Source organism: Triturus cristatus, chromosome 7 (genome assembly GCF_964204655.1).
Source record: "Triturus cristatus chromosome 7, aTriCri1.1, whole genome shotgun sequence".
Lineage (NCBI taxonomy): Eukaryota > Metazoa > Chordata > Amphibia > Caudata > Salamandridae > Triturus > Triturus cristatus.
The window spans coordinates 1,762,649,158-1,762,667,293 of record NC_140590.1 but is presented as its reverse complement, the minus strand read 5'-3'; the positions used below and the strand labels follow the sequence as shown (position 1 = coordinate 1,762,667,293).

The 18,136-nt window shown below is 49.0% G+C and overlaps 1 protein-coding gene across 1 annotated transcript in view; it reads right to left on the bottom strand.

Moving 5' to 3' along the window:
• Positions 1–5,400: 5,400 nt before the first annotated feature.
• LOC146813017 (C-type lectin domain family 2 member D-related protein-like) overlaps positions 5,401–18,136 on the bottom strand; it is a 92,622-nt gene continuing 79,886 nt past the window's right edge. The window contains exon 5 of the mRNA XM_085620043.1: positions 5,401–5,999. Coding sequence (XP_085476169.1) covers positions 5,843–5,999 — 157 coding nt within the window. The 3' untranslated portion in view covers positions 5,401–5,842. The remainder of the gene's footprint in view (positions 6,000–18,136) is intronic.

Genomic DNA, 18,136 nt, shown 5'->3' with positions numbered 1-18,136 from the left:
CTCCAAGTGTATCGAATATCCTCAGTCCATCACCCTGCTGTCAGCGTTACTAGTGTCATGGGGTGCAGGTAGGCCCCAACTGGTATAGTGCTATGTTATCGCGCGCCGCAGAGCTGCTAACAAACAGATACAACGCTCATTGCTGGTGGACTCAGCCGGAAGGTCCCTAGCGACCCCGGCCCCTTTATTTATGCTTTCTGGCCAGAGAGTGATACAATGTGCGGTGGTATTTCCAGGAAGGGGGTGCACTGGGATAAGCTAGACCGCTACATCCCATCCCAAATCAGTTATTTTTTTCAGCTGTGCTTGAACAGTTCACCATGCAAAATCAGCAAGTCTTTGGTTTGGTCGAGGGTTAGGCCTGAGGTTATATCGAAGTTGGTGACCACTCGGGCTCCTTGTGGGGCTGGCTATTTCTCCTCCGCCGGCTACGACTTGAGGGTTGTACTCAGTAGCAGGCGTCGATGGTACTTGACTCCGAGATACATCATCAGTGAGAATGGGCCCTACCTCCCTGTGTGTGGCGTCTTCACTCGATGTTTGTTCGGGGCTTTGTCCCTCGACGTTTGCCACTGGTACCCTCATAAACCATGAAATATTTCTGGTTACTACCTCTCCGTTTCGCTCGGCAGTCACAGCTGTCCCTCGGACTGCCCTCACGGTCCACAGCCCTGTCTCGTATGGAGTGCGGAACTTTCCACGGCTCCTGCGATTTCTTACTAAGACAGCACATCCAGGAATCAGTGTTCGAGTCTGTGCTAGTCTTCGGTGACTTGCTTTTTCGTTGTTCACTAATCTTCTGGCTTGGGTGCTTGCGGGGTCATATGGCTCTGGCTCCCAGTTATCAGCCATGGGAAGGTTGTCCCGTCGAGGTCCTGCCAGCATCAGGGACCATGGAGATCTTGGTGTTGTGCAGTGGGGTGTGCTGCGGTATTCTCGCAAGAATTTCTGTAACTCGACTTCTGGATCTGTTTGTTCAGCGATTGCTATTCGTGGAATCTTATTCACTGTCCGCATGAAGCGTTCCACTTCTCCATTGGCTTGTGGCCAATGCGGTGTGATGCGGTGATGTTATATTCCTAACCGAGTGAGAAAGTCTTTGAATTTGTTGCCTTGGAATGGTGGACCTTTATCTGTCTTGATCACATGTGGTAGTCCAAATAATGCAAATATTTTAGCCAACACCGGCTGCAGGTGGTTAAATGTGGTGGATGGCAAGACCTCAATGAAAGGATATTTTGTGTAGCTGTCGACTAAGACGGCTGTGACCCTCCCATCGGGGAAGCTCCCGAAGTCAAGGCTCACCCATGACCAGGGTGACGGAGAGGGGTCTTCAGTTATTACTGGAGCTCGCACTTCTGTGTTTCCGGTGAGTTGGCAGGCTCTGCAATTCCGCATGACGGTGTCTACTGCTTCCTCTAGTCCAGGGAACCACAGTTTTTCTCTCATCCGGGACTTCATTCTTCCTGTGCCTTGATGGCCTTCGTGCGCTAATACAGTTGCGTGCTCTTGGAGACTTTGAGGGATGATGATACGTGATCCCCTCAGCAGTATGCCACACTCATCGATGCTGAATTCATCTTGGTTTCTCCATACTTTTCCCAGCCGGGACCTGTCGAGATCGTTCCATCCATGGATATCCTGGAGAAAGCCTTCCCAGGAGCCTTTCTGTATGGTGTCTGTCACCCTTTTGATTACCATGTCAGTGTCCATGTGGGTCTTGAGCTCGTCAATTGAGAGAGCTTGTGGGCACGACCATTGGGAAATCATGTTGACGAATTCCTCCGTCCTCAGCTCTTGATCAGAGTTCGCTTCGGCGGGATGTGCCGGATGATGCAACAGGAAGTCAACCGGGTTCTTGGCACCTGGTCTGTACACAAGTTCAAGTTGATAGTGCTGAAGTTGTATCACCCACCGCTCGATCCTGGGTGGGGAATGAGGTGCAGTCCCTTTGAAGAGCGGGAGTAGTGGTTGATGGGTCTGTCACTACTCTGAATGGATGACCGCTGACATACAAATGAAAGTGATTACAGGCCCACTTAATGGCAAGTGCTTCTCGTTCGATTTGAGAATAGCGAGTTTCGGTTGCAGTCAGTGCTTTACTCGCAAATGCCAGCGGAACCCAGATGCCTGTCTCAGTCTCTTGAGTTAGCAAGGCTCCTAGCCCTACCGGACTGGCATCCACTATTAGTTCCGTTGGTCGAGCCGTGTTGAAAAATGCCATGGTTGTGCTCTCCAGCAATGCCGATTTCACCCTTAGGAATGCTTCCTCTTCCACCCGAGTCCATCGCCAGGCAGACTCTTTTTTTAGTCAGATTTCGTAGCGGTTCTGCAATCGTGGCAAGGTTCGGAATGAATCTCCCGCAGTATGTCGCCATGCCCAAAAAGCTCCTGACTTCTGATGCAGTAGTGGGAGCAGGGGCGAGTTGAATCGCCTGCGACTTCCTGGGGTCCACCTTCACCCCGTCTTGACTGAACACATAACCGAAAAATTTGATGGTTTTCTTGAAGAATTAGCATTTCTCTTTGTGGAGAGTCACTCCATGCTCTGCCAGCCGCTTTAGGGTGGCTCTGAGTCAACGGTGATGGTCCTCGATTGTTGCTGAATGTATTAGGATGTCATCACTGACGTTAATGACTCCCTGAAGCCCTGACAGAATTTCTTTTACAGCATACTGGAATATTTCAGCTGCTGAAGATATCCCGAAGTTTAATCTCTAGTAGCGTCGAAGCCCTAGATGTGTTGAAAATGTGGTACTATACCTGCTCTCCTTAGCTAGTTTCAGCTGATGGTAGCCAGCGTTTAAGTCTAATTTTGAAAACCACTGCGACCCATTGTGGTCAGCCAGGATGTCGTCGACTGTAGGCATCAGGTGCCTCTCTATCCTAATCGCTTGATTAGGCATTCTCATATCAATGCAGATCCTGATCTTCCCTGGTTGCCTGGGCTTCTCGGCGATGACCATGGGAGACACCCATGGGGTTGGACCCATTACTTTTTCTATTACTCCCTGCTGCTCAAGCTTCAAAAGTTCTTGTTCCACTAGTGGCCTTAGATGAAACGGTATTCTTCGATGCCGTAAGGCATCGGGCTTCACAGCTGTGCCGATGTGTAGTTTTATTGGTGGCCTTTTCATGCTCCCAAGGCCCTCAAATAGTTGTGGGAACAGCTCCAGTATGTCCTCTGTTTGAAGTGACTTCACTGCATTCGCAAATGTGACCAGGCTCAGGTCTTCAGCAGTGTGACTCCCGACTAATATGTCTGCTTCCCTGTCAACTACGTGGAATGTCGTAGTAACCTCATGGTCTTCTCATTTGACTTGTACAGACATTTTTCCTTTCAAGGGAAGCAGTGTCTGGCTTCCGAATGTGAGGATTTTGACTTTGGATGGCAAGAGCGCCGGCCTTGGATTCAGTTTCTTGTAGTGTTGACACCCCATGAAGTTCACTGATGCCCCTGTATCGATGAGGGCCGTTACAGGTGACCCGATGGCACTCGTCGGTGGTGGACAACATCTTCGCTTGAGGTTGTTTACGAAGGAAATGAGGTGGCATTCCTCTTCGTCATCTGAGGACGAGTCTTCTAGATATTGCTGACGGTTTGCTGCCGTGAATGGTGTTTCCTCGAGGTGGCAGGTTCTTCCAGTGTGAGGTGTCTCATTGTTCTGGATGGTGGTTTCCGCCCTGGGATTCCTCTGTTCCGCGTTCCTCCTCGACATACACTCGCAAAATGGTTGGGAATGCCACATTTTGTGCAAGTTTTTCCTCTCGCCGGGCAGTTGTCTTGGGGGTGCTCCTCCTTCCCACAGTATCCGCACTGTGGCTGTCGTGAATTTCTATTAGGCCATCTTCCTCACCAACTGCGAGTCGTCGTGCGAACGGCGTCTACTCATTCCATCTTGACGGTCACCGCTTGTTCGGTTGAGTGCAGCTTCCATGGCGGACGCCCGGATATCTGATAGCTCATGCGATCGTGCTAGGATCAGTATGTCTTCAAGAGAGGTACGAGGCTGTCAAAGAATGAGGGTCCGCAGAGTCTTGTTGCGCAGGAAGTAGGCAGCAAGTGCTTTAAAAACCATATTACACTTATAAACACGACGCCCCCACCTGAAGTCAGTGCCCGGTGCGGGCGCACTGCCCTAGAGCCACCCTGCTCAAGAGTCCTCTGACCTCAGTGACAGAGTCACTGTCACTCTGGGGTGTGCTGCTTCATAGGCATGCCCCCAAGACTGGAGGTGAACTTCTTGGATCGTGGTGGACAGGCCTAGAAGGTTAACCCTCACTTGCCACCTCTAGGGTTCACCTGCTGGTGCTAAGACACCAGGGCCTCTAAGGTGTTGCAGGCCTTCTAAGGTCTAGCATGGGAATGTGCTCCCTCAGGAGAGTGGCCTGGGAGACTGGTCATAAAGGCGGAACCTGGTTTCCCAGTTCCAAATACTGCCCCACTGAGAGAAACTTGCACTGCACAGACCCGCTATAAACACCTGGATGTGACTCAATTTAATTTACGCAATAGACAAGAGCAATATGCTGCCTAAAAAACAACATCCTAGAAAAAGCAAACACTCATAGGCAATGCAGGATTAAGTAAAGCATGTGAAATGTAAGCAGGAACAACATGGTTACCTTTTTCCTTTTACACTCATTATTCAGAAATTAGTGAATGCTTTTGCCTAAAAAGTTAAGGCAATGACTAAAGGGCCGGGAAAGGACACGTTTCAGTGCCCATTTATTATCCTTACAAAACATAGGCAGTGTGGTTTAACCCCTTCCCTGCTCATGACGGAACCACTCCGTCATGAGCCACGGTCGCGCTGTGCTCATGACGGAGTGGTTCCGTCATGCCGCGGCCGTTGGCTGCGGCTCCGCCCACGCGGCGCCTTTTCCCCGCCTGTGCGGGCGTCCAACGTAAGTGGGCGGCGCCGTGACGGAACCACGCCGTCATGAGCACAGCTCGCCCGTGACTCATGACGGCGTGGTTCCGTCATGAGCATAGCGGCGCCGTGCTCACCGCAAAACCCCCCAGCGCCGCGGCGGAATTCGTGCCACGGCGAAGGGGTTAAAAAGACCACATTTGTGAACACACAGCCGCTGTACACATTTTTTTCCAATTCACACATCAAGCAGGTATTTCAGTACCTCCAGGAAAGGTGCACTTTCCCACCCAGGGAAAACAATGTAGTTCAAAGAGAGGAGAAAACAAAAGTAGCGCTTCTCTGGCAAACACTGTAAAGTGGCGCTAATGTGTTTAAGTGGGAAAAAATCAATGTGGCCACCTTGCAACCACTCGGTCTTGCTTTAGTTAGTTAGTTGCTTATTTTTCATATTCGGAATATTTTATTTCTCTCCACCCCGAGGCTGCACGTAGACATTGAAAAATGTCAGTATAAGACACAGTTTCCAGCAAAACTGTTTTTATTTTTTAGATCCATTTCACAGGGGAGCAAATAAACGAAAGAGAAGGTAAAACCTGCTTCTTGAAGTCTCGGTTTTCACTAAATGAGGAGGAGCGAGAAGAAAGAGAGGGAAGAGACAGAGGGGCGGGCACAGTGGTTGCTGGCTGAAAGCTGCGGAGGGGCCCCTGGAGCACAGCCCCCCCCCCCCCCCCCCCCCCAACGCGAGGGCTGCGGGGGGCTGTGTTACGCCCCTGGTTGATTGGGACTGTAAAGCAGCAATATCGAATACTAAATACCTGAAAGCAGCACATTCATTTCGACTTCCTTGAGTCTCATCAGCACAGTGCAATTTGTGAGATTCACCCGCTCTCGAAAGGAAGCTTTTGGGAGGGGCACAGTCACAAATAACTGCGTATAAGTGTGTGCTGTACATTCTCTCAATGCCACTAGCGAAAGTTCTGTCTGATTAAGGATGTGCTTTTGCGCTTTGGTTCATATGCGGACTCTTTGGTGCAGATCCAGTTGCGTTTGCTGTAACATTCCGCACTCTTCACTCTGGCATGGTTCAGATAAGCACATTCAGAGAAATCTTCAACCACAAACCTACAACATAAAAAAAACATCAGTTTTCAATTTTCAGCAAGTTTCCATTTGACACAGATTCAATGCTGCTAAAGGGCTTAAACACTAACACATATTACAAATACAATAGAATACCGAAAAAACAGTATACAAGTGCAAAAGCCCGGGAATGGGAGCCTGGAAGGCATTAAGGCTGGTCACCTTACAGACAGAGGACTGGGTGCACTGCTGGTTAATACAAGTGACACGTGGGCTTCCAGGGCGCCAGGTCTCCGTCTAGTTAGCCTCTAGCCCTTCTTATGTAACATTCTGCAGCAGAACTGCACGGCTACTTAATGAAGCAAGCATTGGCAAAGCCAATAGGTCTCGCGTACACAAGCTATTGATTTTGGCAAGGATTTTTAGCCAGGCTATACGGCAGAGCGCCTGCTGTGCAGCAAGGATAAAAATAATGTTAAGTGCTATAAAATTACCAGCACAGCTGGGGAAGGAAGCCGACAACGGAGAGCGGGCAGACAGTTTGGGCTGGGGAAGCAAACTGACAACGGAGGGCAAGAGGGAGGAGCTGGGGAAGCAAGCGGACAATGGAGGACGATAGGGACCGGCTGGGGAAGCAAGCTGACAACAGAGGGCAAAGGGAGGGGCTGGGGAAGCAAGCTGACAACGGAGGGCAAGAGGGAGGAGCTGGGGAAGCAAGCAGACAATGGAGGGCAGGAGGGAGGGGCTGGGGAAGCAAGCTGACAACAGAGGGCAGGAGGGAGGGGCTGGGGAAGCAAGCTGACAATAGAGGACGAGAGGGAGAGGCTGGGGAAGCAAGCGGACAATGGAGGACGAGAGGGAGCAGCTGGGGAGGCAAGCTGACAATGGAGGGCAGGAGGGAGGGGCTGTGGAAGCAAGCTGACAATGGAGGACGATATCGAGGAGAAGGTGACCCAAGCTGGGAATGGAGAGTGGACAGAACTGGGGCAGCAGGCTCACAAAGAAGAGCACGCAGGAGGGGCTGGGTAAGCAAGCTTACAATAGCAGGCAGGCGGAAGAGGATGAGGAAAGCAAGCGTACAATGGCAAGCAGGCGGGCGGGAGAGGATGAGGAAGAAAGCTTACAATGGCATGCAGGCAGGAAGGGCTGCAGAAGCAAACTTACAACAGCAGGCAGGAGAGGATGAGGAAGCAAACTTAAAATGGCAGGCGGGAGGAGCTGGGGAAGCATGCTTACAACGGCATGCAGGCGGGCAGGAGAGGATGAGGAAGTAAGCTTACAATGGCAGGCAGGCTGGAGAGGATAGTGAAGCAAGCTTACAATAGCAGGCAGGCGGGAGGCAGGAGGGGCTGGTCAATAAAGCTGAAAGCAGAGTGCAGGAGGCAGTGGGAAAGCAAGCTGACAACAGAGGGTGTGCAGGTGGGACTAGGGCAGCACATGGACAACAGAGGGTGGGCGGGACGGATGGGGAAGCAAATCGACAAGAGGATCGTGGGGAATCAAGAAAAGCAACACACAGAAGGCAAGAAAGGAACTTGGGCGATTATATATATATATATATATTACCTACTGGCGGTCGCCAGTAGGTAGTTATAGTTAGGACCACGTTTCCATAGGAAAACCTCAACATTCTATTTTGAATAACTTTGGCGCCGGTCGACGAATCCTCGCGAATTTCTCAAAATAGGTGGGGCGCTACGCTCCGCTCCTACCCTGAAAGTCTCGGGGGGATCCGTCAAGCGGGGGCTGAGATAAAAGGGGGGTCCCAAAACGCGTTTTTCCCATGCATTTTTCCATAGGACCTTTAGAACGAGCTACAGCCCGAACGGCTGAACAGAATTACTCAAAATTTGGCAGAGAGGTAGTCCCTAGGTCAAGGAAGTGCCTTTTGTAGGTTTGGTGTAAATCTGTTCAGTAGATTCTGAGAAAATAGCCTTTAAATCAATATATATATCTGAGCCCGCTTACGGTACGCTTACCGTACGCTTACGGTAAGCGTACGGTGGCGTGCGCGAGCGCGATTCTGATTGGCTCTTAGATCTTAGTAAACATTCGAATCGGCCGAAACCAGGAAGCGGCGGCCGCCATTTTGTGTATTTCACTCTGAAAAAAAAGAGTGAAAACAAGGAAAGGGGGCAATGAGGAGAGTTACAGACCCCCTAACATTTGTAAGGGGGTCAAAGAAGGACAGAAAAGTACAAAAAAAACATTTATTGATTTTAAAAAAAATCACGGGGTACGCGTACGGTAAGCTTACGGTAAGCGTACGGTAGAAAAAAAAAAAAAAAAAATGAAAATCAGATTTAAGTGTTTAGATATTAGGGGGCTCTAAAAAGAGCCGTTGTGTTTATGAAATGATTTTTTAGTGGTACCTACAAGTAAGTACCGATGCAGAGTCTAAGGTTCAAGAGGAAGACTCTGTTCCCTTCATCATTGAAGTGCACACCATCTCCTCTATAAATGTCTTGCATGTCATAACGCAAGTTGTTGTGGTAAATGGCACCCATACCATAGTCACGGAGGAAAGCAGAAACAGATTTGTTGACGTGCTTTCTTGCTTTGTCATCGCACCGCGTGCCCACCGTGCGTGCACGGCACTAACTGCGTAAAGTGGGCGCGCGGTGCGCGAAGCGCACCGCGTGCTCACTGTGCGCGCACGGTGCGCGAAGCGCACCGTGCGCGCACGGAACGAACTGCGTTAAGTGGGCGCGCACGCCACGAATGGCGTAAAGTAACTTAGCATTTAAAAAAACGTACAAATTCACTGAAAAAACCATAGGTTTCACACACGTTATAGTTAGGAATTAGCATTTAAAAAACCTTGCAAATTCACTGAAAAAACCATAGGTTTCACACATGTTATAGTTAGCGGAAATTTTACTGATAAAAAACCAATGAAATTCCCCCGTTATAGTTAGTGCAGGCAACTATAACTCACGCAACCGCAATCTTCTGCTGATGACATATGTGTCTTTATGAAAAAAAAATATTTGTAATATATGTATAGCTAAAAATGTATGGAAGAAGACATGGGCAAATAAGTGTCTAAATACAGTATTAGCATCAGCAGAGGATTGCGGTCGCGTGAGTTATAGTTGCCTGCACTAACTATAACGGGGGAATTTCATTGGTTTTTTATCAGTAAAATTTCCGCTAACTATAACATGTGTGAAACCTATGGTTTTTTCAGTGAATATATATATATATGTGTGATCAAGGCCTCCAGTAGGCCGAAACGCGTCATGGCGGTGGTGCGATTGTGTTGGACTGAATAAAGAAAATTTGCACTCACTACTGGGTCCGTGTCCGTCTCTTGTGCGAGGATTATGTGCAAGCTGTGAGACGATCTCTGTGGCATATATATATATATATATATATCCCAGTAGAAAGCTCAAGCCGAAACGCGTAGGTCATTCTCTTTGTATGCACCCCTACACTTTGCTGTTGCTGGCTTCGTAACCATGAGGCTTGCTGTGATAATCAAATAAAGCCCTTCATTGCCAGGACCAGTTTGTGCCGTCGTTCTGTATCGCCCTGAGATTGTGTGGAAGTTTTGAAGTAAAGGGCAGTTACGGGAAGCCTGTGTTGACATATATCGCACATTATTTTAACTGTGCAAACGTTTGAACCCTGTAAATTGACATCTAAATGAAACCAGCATTGGCAAAGCTAATTGGCCTCACCTATACAAGAGGTATTGGCTTTGGCAATATGGTTTTTACTATGTTGTACACCAGTGTGGCTGCTGTTCAGCATGGCTAAAAATTTGTGATTTGGAGTGTCAGAGATTCGGAGGAGTAGAGTATCAAACTGGGTTTGTTGGATTGGAGTGTTGAAGAGAGGAGTAGAGTGACTAGAATGTCATAGTTGAGTAGAGGGGAGTAAATGACAGTGGTTCATTTGCAGAGCGATGTGGAGTGGAATAGGGTGGAGTGGGTTGGAGTGGATTTAGGTAGTGGGGTGGATTGGACTGGAGTAGATTAGGGTGGACAGCATTGGGGTAGAGTGGGTTGGATTGAGAGGAGTGGTTTGGATTGAGAGGAGTAGGGTGGATTGGAGTGGTTGGACTGGATGGGGTGGATTGGATTAAAGTGGATTGAAACTGGGTGAGGGACTGGAGTGGGGTGGAAAAGATTGGTTTGGGGGTCTGGTGGACTGGGGTGAATTAGAGTGAAGGAGTGGATTGGATTGAAGTGGGTAGATTGGAGTGGGGTGGATTGGAGTGCAGTAGGCTGGGTGGATAGGATTAAGTGGGGTGGACTGGAGTAGAGTGGCGTGGAGCGAACTTTGACCCTGTCACCAGGCAGGTCGCTCCCACCATCCGCCACGCAGCCCCCTGTGGGTTGAACCTCCGTTGCCGCTTTTGCCGCCTGACTGCTCGCTCCCTTTTTTATTCTGTACCCCTGCGCTTGGCTTTCTGTGCCACTTTGTTTTTTCATTCTGTGCCCCTGTGTTTTGCTTTCTGTATCCCTGTGCTCTGTTGTCTCTCTCCCGCCGTCTTTTCCCGCCGTTTTTCCCCCGGGGTTTTCCCCGCCGCTGAGCCCCTGCGGCCCCGCCCCCTTCACTCCCATTGGCCGCCCCGCACCCACCTCCCAGCTGCTCCTCCCTCCCTCTGCCCTCATATGGAGGCCGCGAAGCGGTGGTAGAGAGCAATCTTTGACCCTGTCACCAGGCAGGTCGCTCCCACCATCCGCCACGCTGCCCCCTGTGCGCTTGGCTTTCTGTGCCACTTTGTTTTTTCATTCTGTGCCCCTGTGTTTTGCTTTCTGTACCCCTGTGCTCTGTTGTCCCTCTCCCGCCGTTTTTTCCCCCGCCGCTGAGCCCCTGCGGCCCGCCCCGTTCACTCCCATTGGCCGCCCCGCTCCCACCTCCCAGCTGCTCCTCCCTCCCTCTGCCCTCATATGGAGGCCGCGAAGCGGCCGCGCAGCGGCCGCGCCAAAGGCGCGCCTAAGGCAAGCCCGTCTGCGCCTGGACCGCACCCAGCGCCAGAACCCCTGGACCCCGCACCCCCCACAACGCCAGACTGCACTACGACGCAAGCACCCTCCACGCACTCAACACCAGACGAGACCAACCCTGCTACCGGGCCACCCCGAAAAGCACCCAGGGGCCTTTCACCTGCTGGAACTGCAGATTCACCAGCATCCAACCCTCCACACCACAAGCCAGAGAACCCAACCACCTCCGCTGCATCCTCCTCAACACCCGCTCCGCTCGCAAGCACGCCATCGAACTCTGGGACCTCCTAGACTCCACCGCCCCCGACGTCGCCTACCTGACGGAAACCTGGCTGAACGCCACCTCAGCACCAGACGGAGTGGGAGGAGGAATCGCCATCATCCACAAAGACTCCATCAAAATCTCAATGAACACCGAGGACACCCTCACCACCGCCGAGCACATGCACTTCCAGATCCACACCGACCCCAACACCACCCTCAGAGGAACTCTCATCTACAGACCTCCTGGACCCCGACCACAGTTCAGTGACACCATCGCCGACCTCATCAGCACCCACGCCCTCGCTTCCACGGACTACATCCTCCTCGGGGACCTGAACTTCCACCTCGAGAACAACAACAACGCCAACTCCACCGCCCTGATCGCCAACCTCAGACTCAAACAGCTCGTAACGACACCTATTCATGCCGCTGGACACACGCTCTACCCCATCTTCTCCGCAAGTCCCCACGTCTCCTTCAACCACACCACCGAACCACACTGGACCGACCACAGATGCGTCCACTTCACCTTCAGAAAACCCACCACACACCACCGCACCCAACAGCTACCACGCCGCTGCTGGGGCAAGGTCACCGAGGACCAACTGACTACCGCCCTCGCCCTGAGACCACCCACTGACCCCACCGACCCAGACACCGCCGCGACCAACCTCACACAGTGGATCAACGATTGCGCCAACACCCTCGCCCCTCTCAAGACCTCTACAACCAACCACACCAACAAGAAAGCCGCCTGGTTCACCGAGGACCTCCGGATCTCCAAGCACATCTGTCGGAAGCTGGAGAAGAAATGGCTCCACGACCGAACACCAGACAACCACACAGCCCTCAAGAGCGCCACCCGCAGACACCACCAACTCATCAGGACCGCCAAGAAGACCGCCTTCAAGGACCGCCTAGACAACAACGCACACAACACCAAAGAGCTCTTCAGCATCGTGAAAGAACTCTCCAACCCCAACGACATCCCGCCATCTCAAGACCTGTGCGACTCCCTGGCCACCTTCTTCCACCGCAAGATCACCGACATCCACGACAGCTTCAACTCCGACCCCCCCGCACCCACCACCGAGTCCACCATCCCTGCGACTACCACTCGCACCAGTCGCCTGACCGTCTGGTCCAGCGTCAGCGACGAAGACACCATCAAAACCGTGAACTCCATCCACTCCGGATCCCCATCGGACCCCTGCCCTCACCACGTCTTCAACAAAGCCAGCGCAACCATCGCGCCCCACCTCCGGAAAACAATCAACTGTTCCTTCGAGACAGCAACCTTCCCAGAAAGCTGGAAGCACGCCGAGATCAACGCCCTTCTGAAGAAGCCCAAGGCGGACCCCAAGGACCTCAAGAACTTCCGGCCCATCTCCCTGCTCCCTTTCCCGGCAAAAGTGACCGAGAAGATTGTCAACAAACAGCTGATCCGCTACCTCGAAGTTAACATGCTGGACCCTTCCCAATCCGGTTTTCGCATCAACCACAGCACCGAGACCGCCCTCATCGCCGCCACTGACGACATCCGGACCCTGATGGACAAAGGAGAAACAGCCGCCCTCATCCTCCTGGACCTATCAGCAGCCTTTGACATGGTCTGCCACAGCACCCTATCAGCACGCCTCCATGACGCCGGTATCCAAGAGAAGGCCCTGGCCTGGACCACATCCTTCCTCTCCGGCAGAACCCAGAGCGTCCGCCTCCCACCCTTCCACTCCAAAACCACCGAGATCATCTGCGGCGTCCCACAGGGATCCTCCCTCAGCCCGACGCTGTTCAATATCTACATGGACCCCCTCGCCCACGTCGCACGACAACACAACCTCAACATCATCTCCTACGCCGACGACACCCAGCGGATCATATCCCTCACCGAAGATCCCCACACCGTCAAAGCTAACCTCGACAGAGGAATGAAGGCCTTAGCCGACTGGATGAAGGACAGCAGACTGAAGCTGAACTCAGACAAGACAGAGGTCCTCATTCTCGGACCCACCCCATCAGCCTGGGACGACTCTTGGTGGCCCACGTCACTAGGCACAGCCCCGGAACCCAGGGACCGCGCACGCAACCTGGGGGTCATCCTCGACTCCACTCTCTCCATGACCAGGCAAGTCAACGTCGTCTCCGCGTCCTGCTTCATCACCCTCCGTATGCTCCGCAGGATCTTCAAATGGATCCAACTCGACACGAGAAAAAACGTTACCCAGGCCCTCATCACCGACTCGACTACGGGAACGCCCTCTACTCAGGAACTACAAACAAGCTCCTGAGACGACTCCAACGCATCCAGAACGCCTCGGCCCGACTCATCCTCGACGTCCCCCGCCGCAGCCACATCACACTCCACCTGAGAGGCCTGCACTGGCTCCCCGTCAACAAAAGGATCACCTTCAAGCTCCTGATCCACGCACACAAAGCACTGCACAACACCGACTTTCCATTGTCCAATTCAAGTACGATCTACGCGTACCTGTATTTGGGTTTGGCGGGAGCACCGAATGATCCCGATACAAAAGGGAAATAGTTTGCAATAATATATTGGAATTGGAACGCTATCTTGAACTTCAGGTGAAGAGAATAATCACGGGGTCATTGGAAATTACATTCTTGCTTCTGAAAATGATTAAAATAGATCGTACTTGAATTGGACAATGGATAGTCGGATGTGTTGATGTCACGAATAAATTAAGGGATTTTATTTCAGCAGTGATAACTAGCACGAACATTATAACCTTTGAGGGTATTTGAATTAATTGATTTATAAGGAGGAAATTCTGGAACCAAGGAACGAAAGCACTGAGGAAGTCGTTTGGGTTAATCCCAAACGACTGGAGTGGAAGTCTTGTTTTAAGGATTAAAGAAGAACACAACCCCGAATGGATATTGTCATTTCTTCAAACATATTGAAATATTGTGTCTTTAACTATTGCGTGTGCATCAACTCAAGTTAAACAACTGAATCAATCAGTGCTTGGTCCCTGCTCCACGGAGAGGAACAGAAATTATGTTAGGCATGCCTTGATGAATTACGAGGCTGTAAAGAAGAGTGCCATGCGAGCCAACATATGGTAAGCAATGGGAGGGCTCCTTGCAAGCGAGATTCATGGGCTAGTGCCTGCTCTCGGAGGCTCGACCTTAAAAACATGTGTCAGATTTCACATCCTGTAAGGTAGACAATACCATTCATCATTTGCATTTGAAACTTTTACATTAAAATAGACAACTGTCTCAGGTCCGATTTCCCAATTGTATGGATTGACACTTCTGAGTTTTCTCCAGGGGCCGTATTTTGAAATGTGCCCCGGGGGTGCAAGAGGCATATGCACCCACTTTGCATGCCCCCAAAACACTTTGGTATTACAAAAAGGGCCTCGGACCCTTGTGCCACCCTTTCTGTAATACAGATGGCGCTGGTACACATATAGGGCCAGCACTATCACCAGAGGGTGTGCCCTATGGACCCCTCCAGACATCCCCATGCAGGCGAGTGCAGTCACTAACCGCACCTGCCTGCAATGGGATCTCTAATCTCCCTTAAAAGTGCAGGCGTGTTGCCGTCTGCACAGTGAAACAGGTAGTCATTGCTTCAAAGCCGCTCCAACATTTTGTAGTGTAATTATAAATAGGGATTGTATATGTTTGTGAGATGACTACACATTTTGTGTTTGATTTGTCTGGATATGTGTTCATGGTTGTTGGTGCTGGTAGTGAATTGATTATCATTGTGACGATGCACTATTCAAACTTGTAATGCATTTGATGTTCAATTGATTCTGATGATTTACTGGTTTTGGTTATTGGTTTGGTTATCAGATTCGTTGCAATCCACGATCGAGATATATTGATTCATTCTTTGTATTGTGGTGTGTAGAGCGAGGTGACGCATACGCATCCATAGGGATTCTGAACAAATGTATTTCTTTTTCAGGATATAGAGTTTAACTTGAGTTATTATACTTACCCTGAGCTTGCAGGGTGGACTGCATTAGCTCGGAGGTAGGCTTCCATTGGCTAGAGTTTTGCCTAGTCAGAGTTTTGTAGGTTATTGTGGTTTATCTGTTTTTCATTTCCGGTACTGATTTTGATTTCCTTTTTGCACTTGAGTTTCTATGGTTTGCGATTTAGTTATCTGACTTTATACACTGACTTTTATTTTCTTTATCAAATAAACAGATGAGGTTTATTGATTTTAAGTGTTTTAATATAGTTACACAATTGTTTTCCTCTTCACAATGAAGTTGCACTGTGATTGGTTGCTCTGTCAGAGAGCCATGCTGGGATTGTTGAGATGTCACCACATAGCTGTTCTCCAATTTTGTTGGTTGCTGGTATAGTTGCGCTGTGATAGAGCAGCTCTGTAAAAGGTGAACCTATTATTGGCTGTTAATTGCTAAGCATGTTTACCGTTTTTTGAGATTTTGAGTTTGAGTTCATTTAGATGTAAATTATGGGTAATGTGTTCACAAAGACTAAATCTGAAGTTGAAATGTCTAGGGAGGATCAGATATTGCCGAGCAAAGGAATGCCAGCCTATGAATTGATGAAAGAGGTTGGGTATTTCACATGCATCTGGATCTCACATTGGATTAAATACACAGCCTATGTTCAGGTTCTACAATTACCATTAGAGGGTACCTTGTATATTTAAAAATTTGATTTCCTGAGACAAACCATGTACGATATGAGACTGACACCCAGACTGTCACAGTTTGAGGCACTTATTAAATGGGATCGCATGGCTAAAGTGACGGAGAGGAAAAAAAATAAAAAATGCAATGAGTCATTTAGATATTGGATAGAGAGTAAATTAGATCACCAAGAGAAAAACAGGTGATAGTAAATGACAGAGTGTGAAGACATTCCCTGCTATGGTCCATGTGAAAGAAGAGCAGAAAAAGACCTGAAGGTGTTGCTGCTCTGGTGGCACAAAACAAAGTTTAGAAAAGAGTCAGCCGGCTCCCCCAGAGGGGACACCTAATAAAGACATATATGTCAAATATTGGACTTCTTCCATAATGTACAGTACACTGTGGAACAAATACACAAAGAAAGATTCGGATCTACAATGGCCTGTGAATGGGCCATTTGATTTTAAAAAGGTTCAATATGTAGAGTAGTGTTTATTTGAAAGAAAAAATAGACAGGATAGGTTTGATTGTGTGCATATGTGGGAGAAAGAAGTGTGAGAGAGAGCGGGAAGAGCAGAAGTTATGGCAGAAAGAGAACAACGAGAAACGATATATAAAAAGTGCTAGAATTAAGAAAAAACAAAGTAGAAGGAAAAAAATAGAAAAAGGAGATAGATAAAGAAGATAGGGAATGTTGATTGGAGGTAAAAGGCCAGTACCCTATTAGGGGCCCTATTTATCCCATACTTAATAAACCTCAGGTTGACTGCATTTTAAATCAGACGTAAAAACCTGGTCTAAGATTTTATTCAATGTCTTTGTTAATGCCTGTCAGTTAGGTCTGGCCTCTACTTGGGCGCGTTCGGTTATTATACCCATATACAAAAAGGGCAACAGAGGTGACCCGAGTTGCTACCGCCCGATATCCCTAATAGATTCTTCCGTGAAAGTACTGGGTAGAGTGGTCCTTGCCCAACTGATTGGCTGGCTAGAGGAATCTGGAACACTCTCTATGGCCCAGTACGGCTTCAGGAAAGGGATGGGTACTATAGATCAATGCCTGAACCTGCAACTATTAATAAGCAAATACACGGTGGCTAAGAATGGAACATTATTGGTAGCATTTATGGACCTGTCCTCGGCCTTTGACCGTGTAAACAGGTCAAAATTGTGGTCTTTACTCCTAACTTATGGAGTAGACAAAAACATTGTCTATTTTTTAGCCGATCTGCATAGGGACTTATCTGCTACGGTTAGGTACGATCAACAGGGCAATTGTACGGAAGATATACCCATTTCAAATGGAGTTAGACAGGGGTGCATTTTGGCTCCCCTGCTTTTTACACTGTATATAAATAACCTAGACAATGCCCTAATTGCTTCATGTAAAGACATCCCGCGTGCAGGGAAATGTCTGATTCCCGCACTTTTATATGCGGATGATGCCGCCTTACTTGCAAGAACGGCGGTGGGTCTCCAATTATTGTTTGACTCTTTTTTGGGTTTTATGAAGGCATTGGATCTAAGCGTCAATTTTTCAAAATCGCATGTAATGGCTATTGGACAAAAATCTTCAAAGGTTAAAACCTTTAACTGTGAGGGTCATATACTAACTAGGGTGTCGTCATTCCCATACTTGGGCGTACTTTTTGACGACCAAGGATCCTGGGGAACCCAAATTACAGCGAAAAAAATTGTATTAACCAGAGCAACTCTGGCCGTATTGGGTTTTGCCAGAAAGTTAGGAGCCAGGCCAATGAAGGCCCTTATCCAAATATACAGAGCCAAGTGCATCTCTTTAGCCATGTATGGTGCCGAGTTATGGGGCATAAAGAATGTAAAGAACATACAGATTGTAGAAGATAGGTTTTTAAAGAACCTCCTATCTGTCCCGAAATCTACTGCCAATTACAATACCCATCAGGAGCTTGGAATTGGCTTTGTGGAAGATTCTATTGCTGTGGCACCATTACTGAAATGGATAGGCATTTGGTTAAATCCTGACCTATTGCTTAACCGTATCATTATGAAAGATTGTATGTCACTTGACCATGGGTTGAGTATACCCTGGCTCAAATATATCCAAAGATTGGCAACAAAGTTGGGCCACCCAGAATTATATCACTCACCAGAAGCTCTAGTGAAGGGAGATATAAAATGGTGTAAGGAAATGTATTTGCGTATAGCCACCATGGATAGGGAAGAGAGTGAGTTGTTAAAGGTAACAGTAAGGGCTCACCAGTTATGGAAAACAACAACATCCATGGAACCATATTTAGGTTACGTCACAAATAATAACCATCGTTTTTTA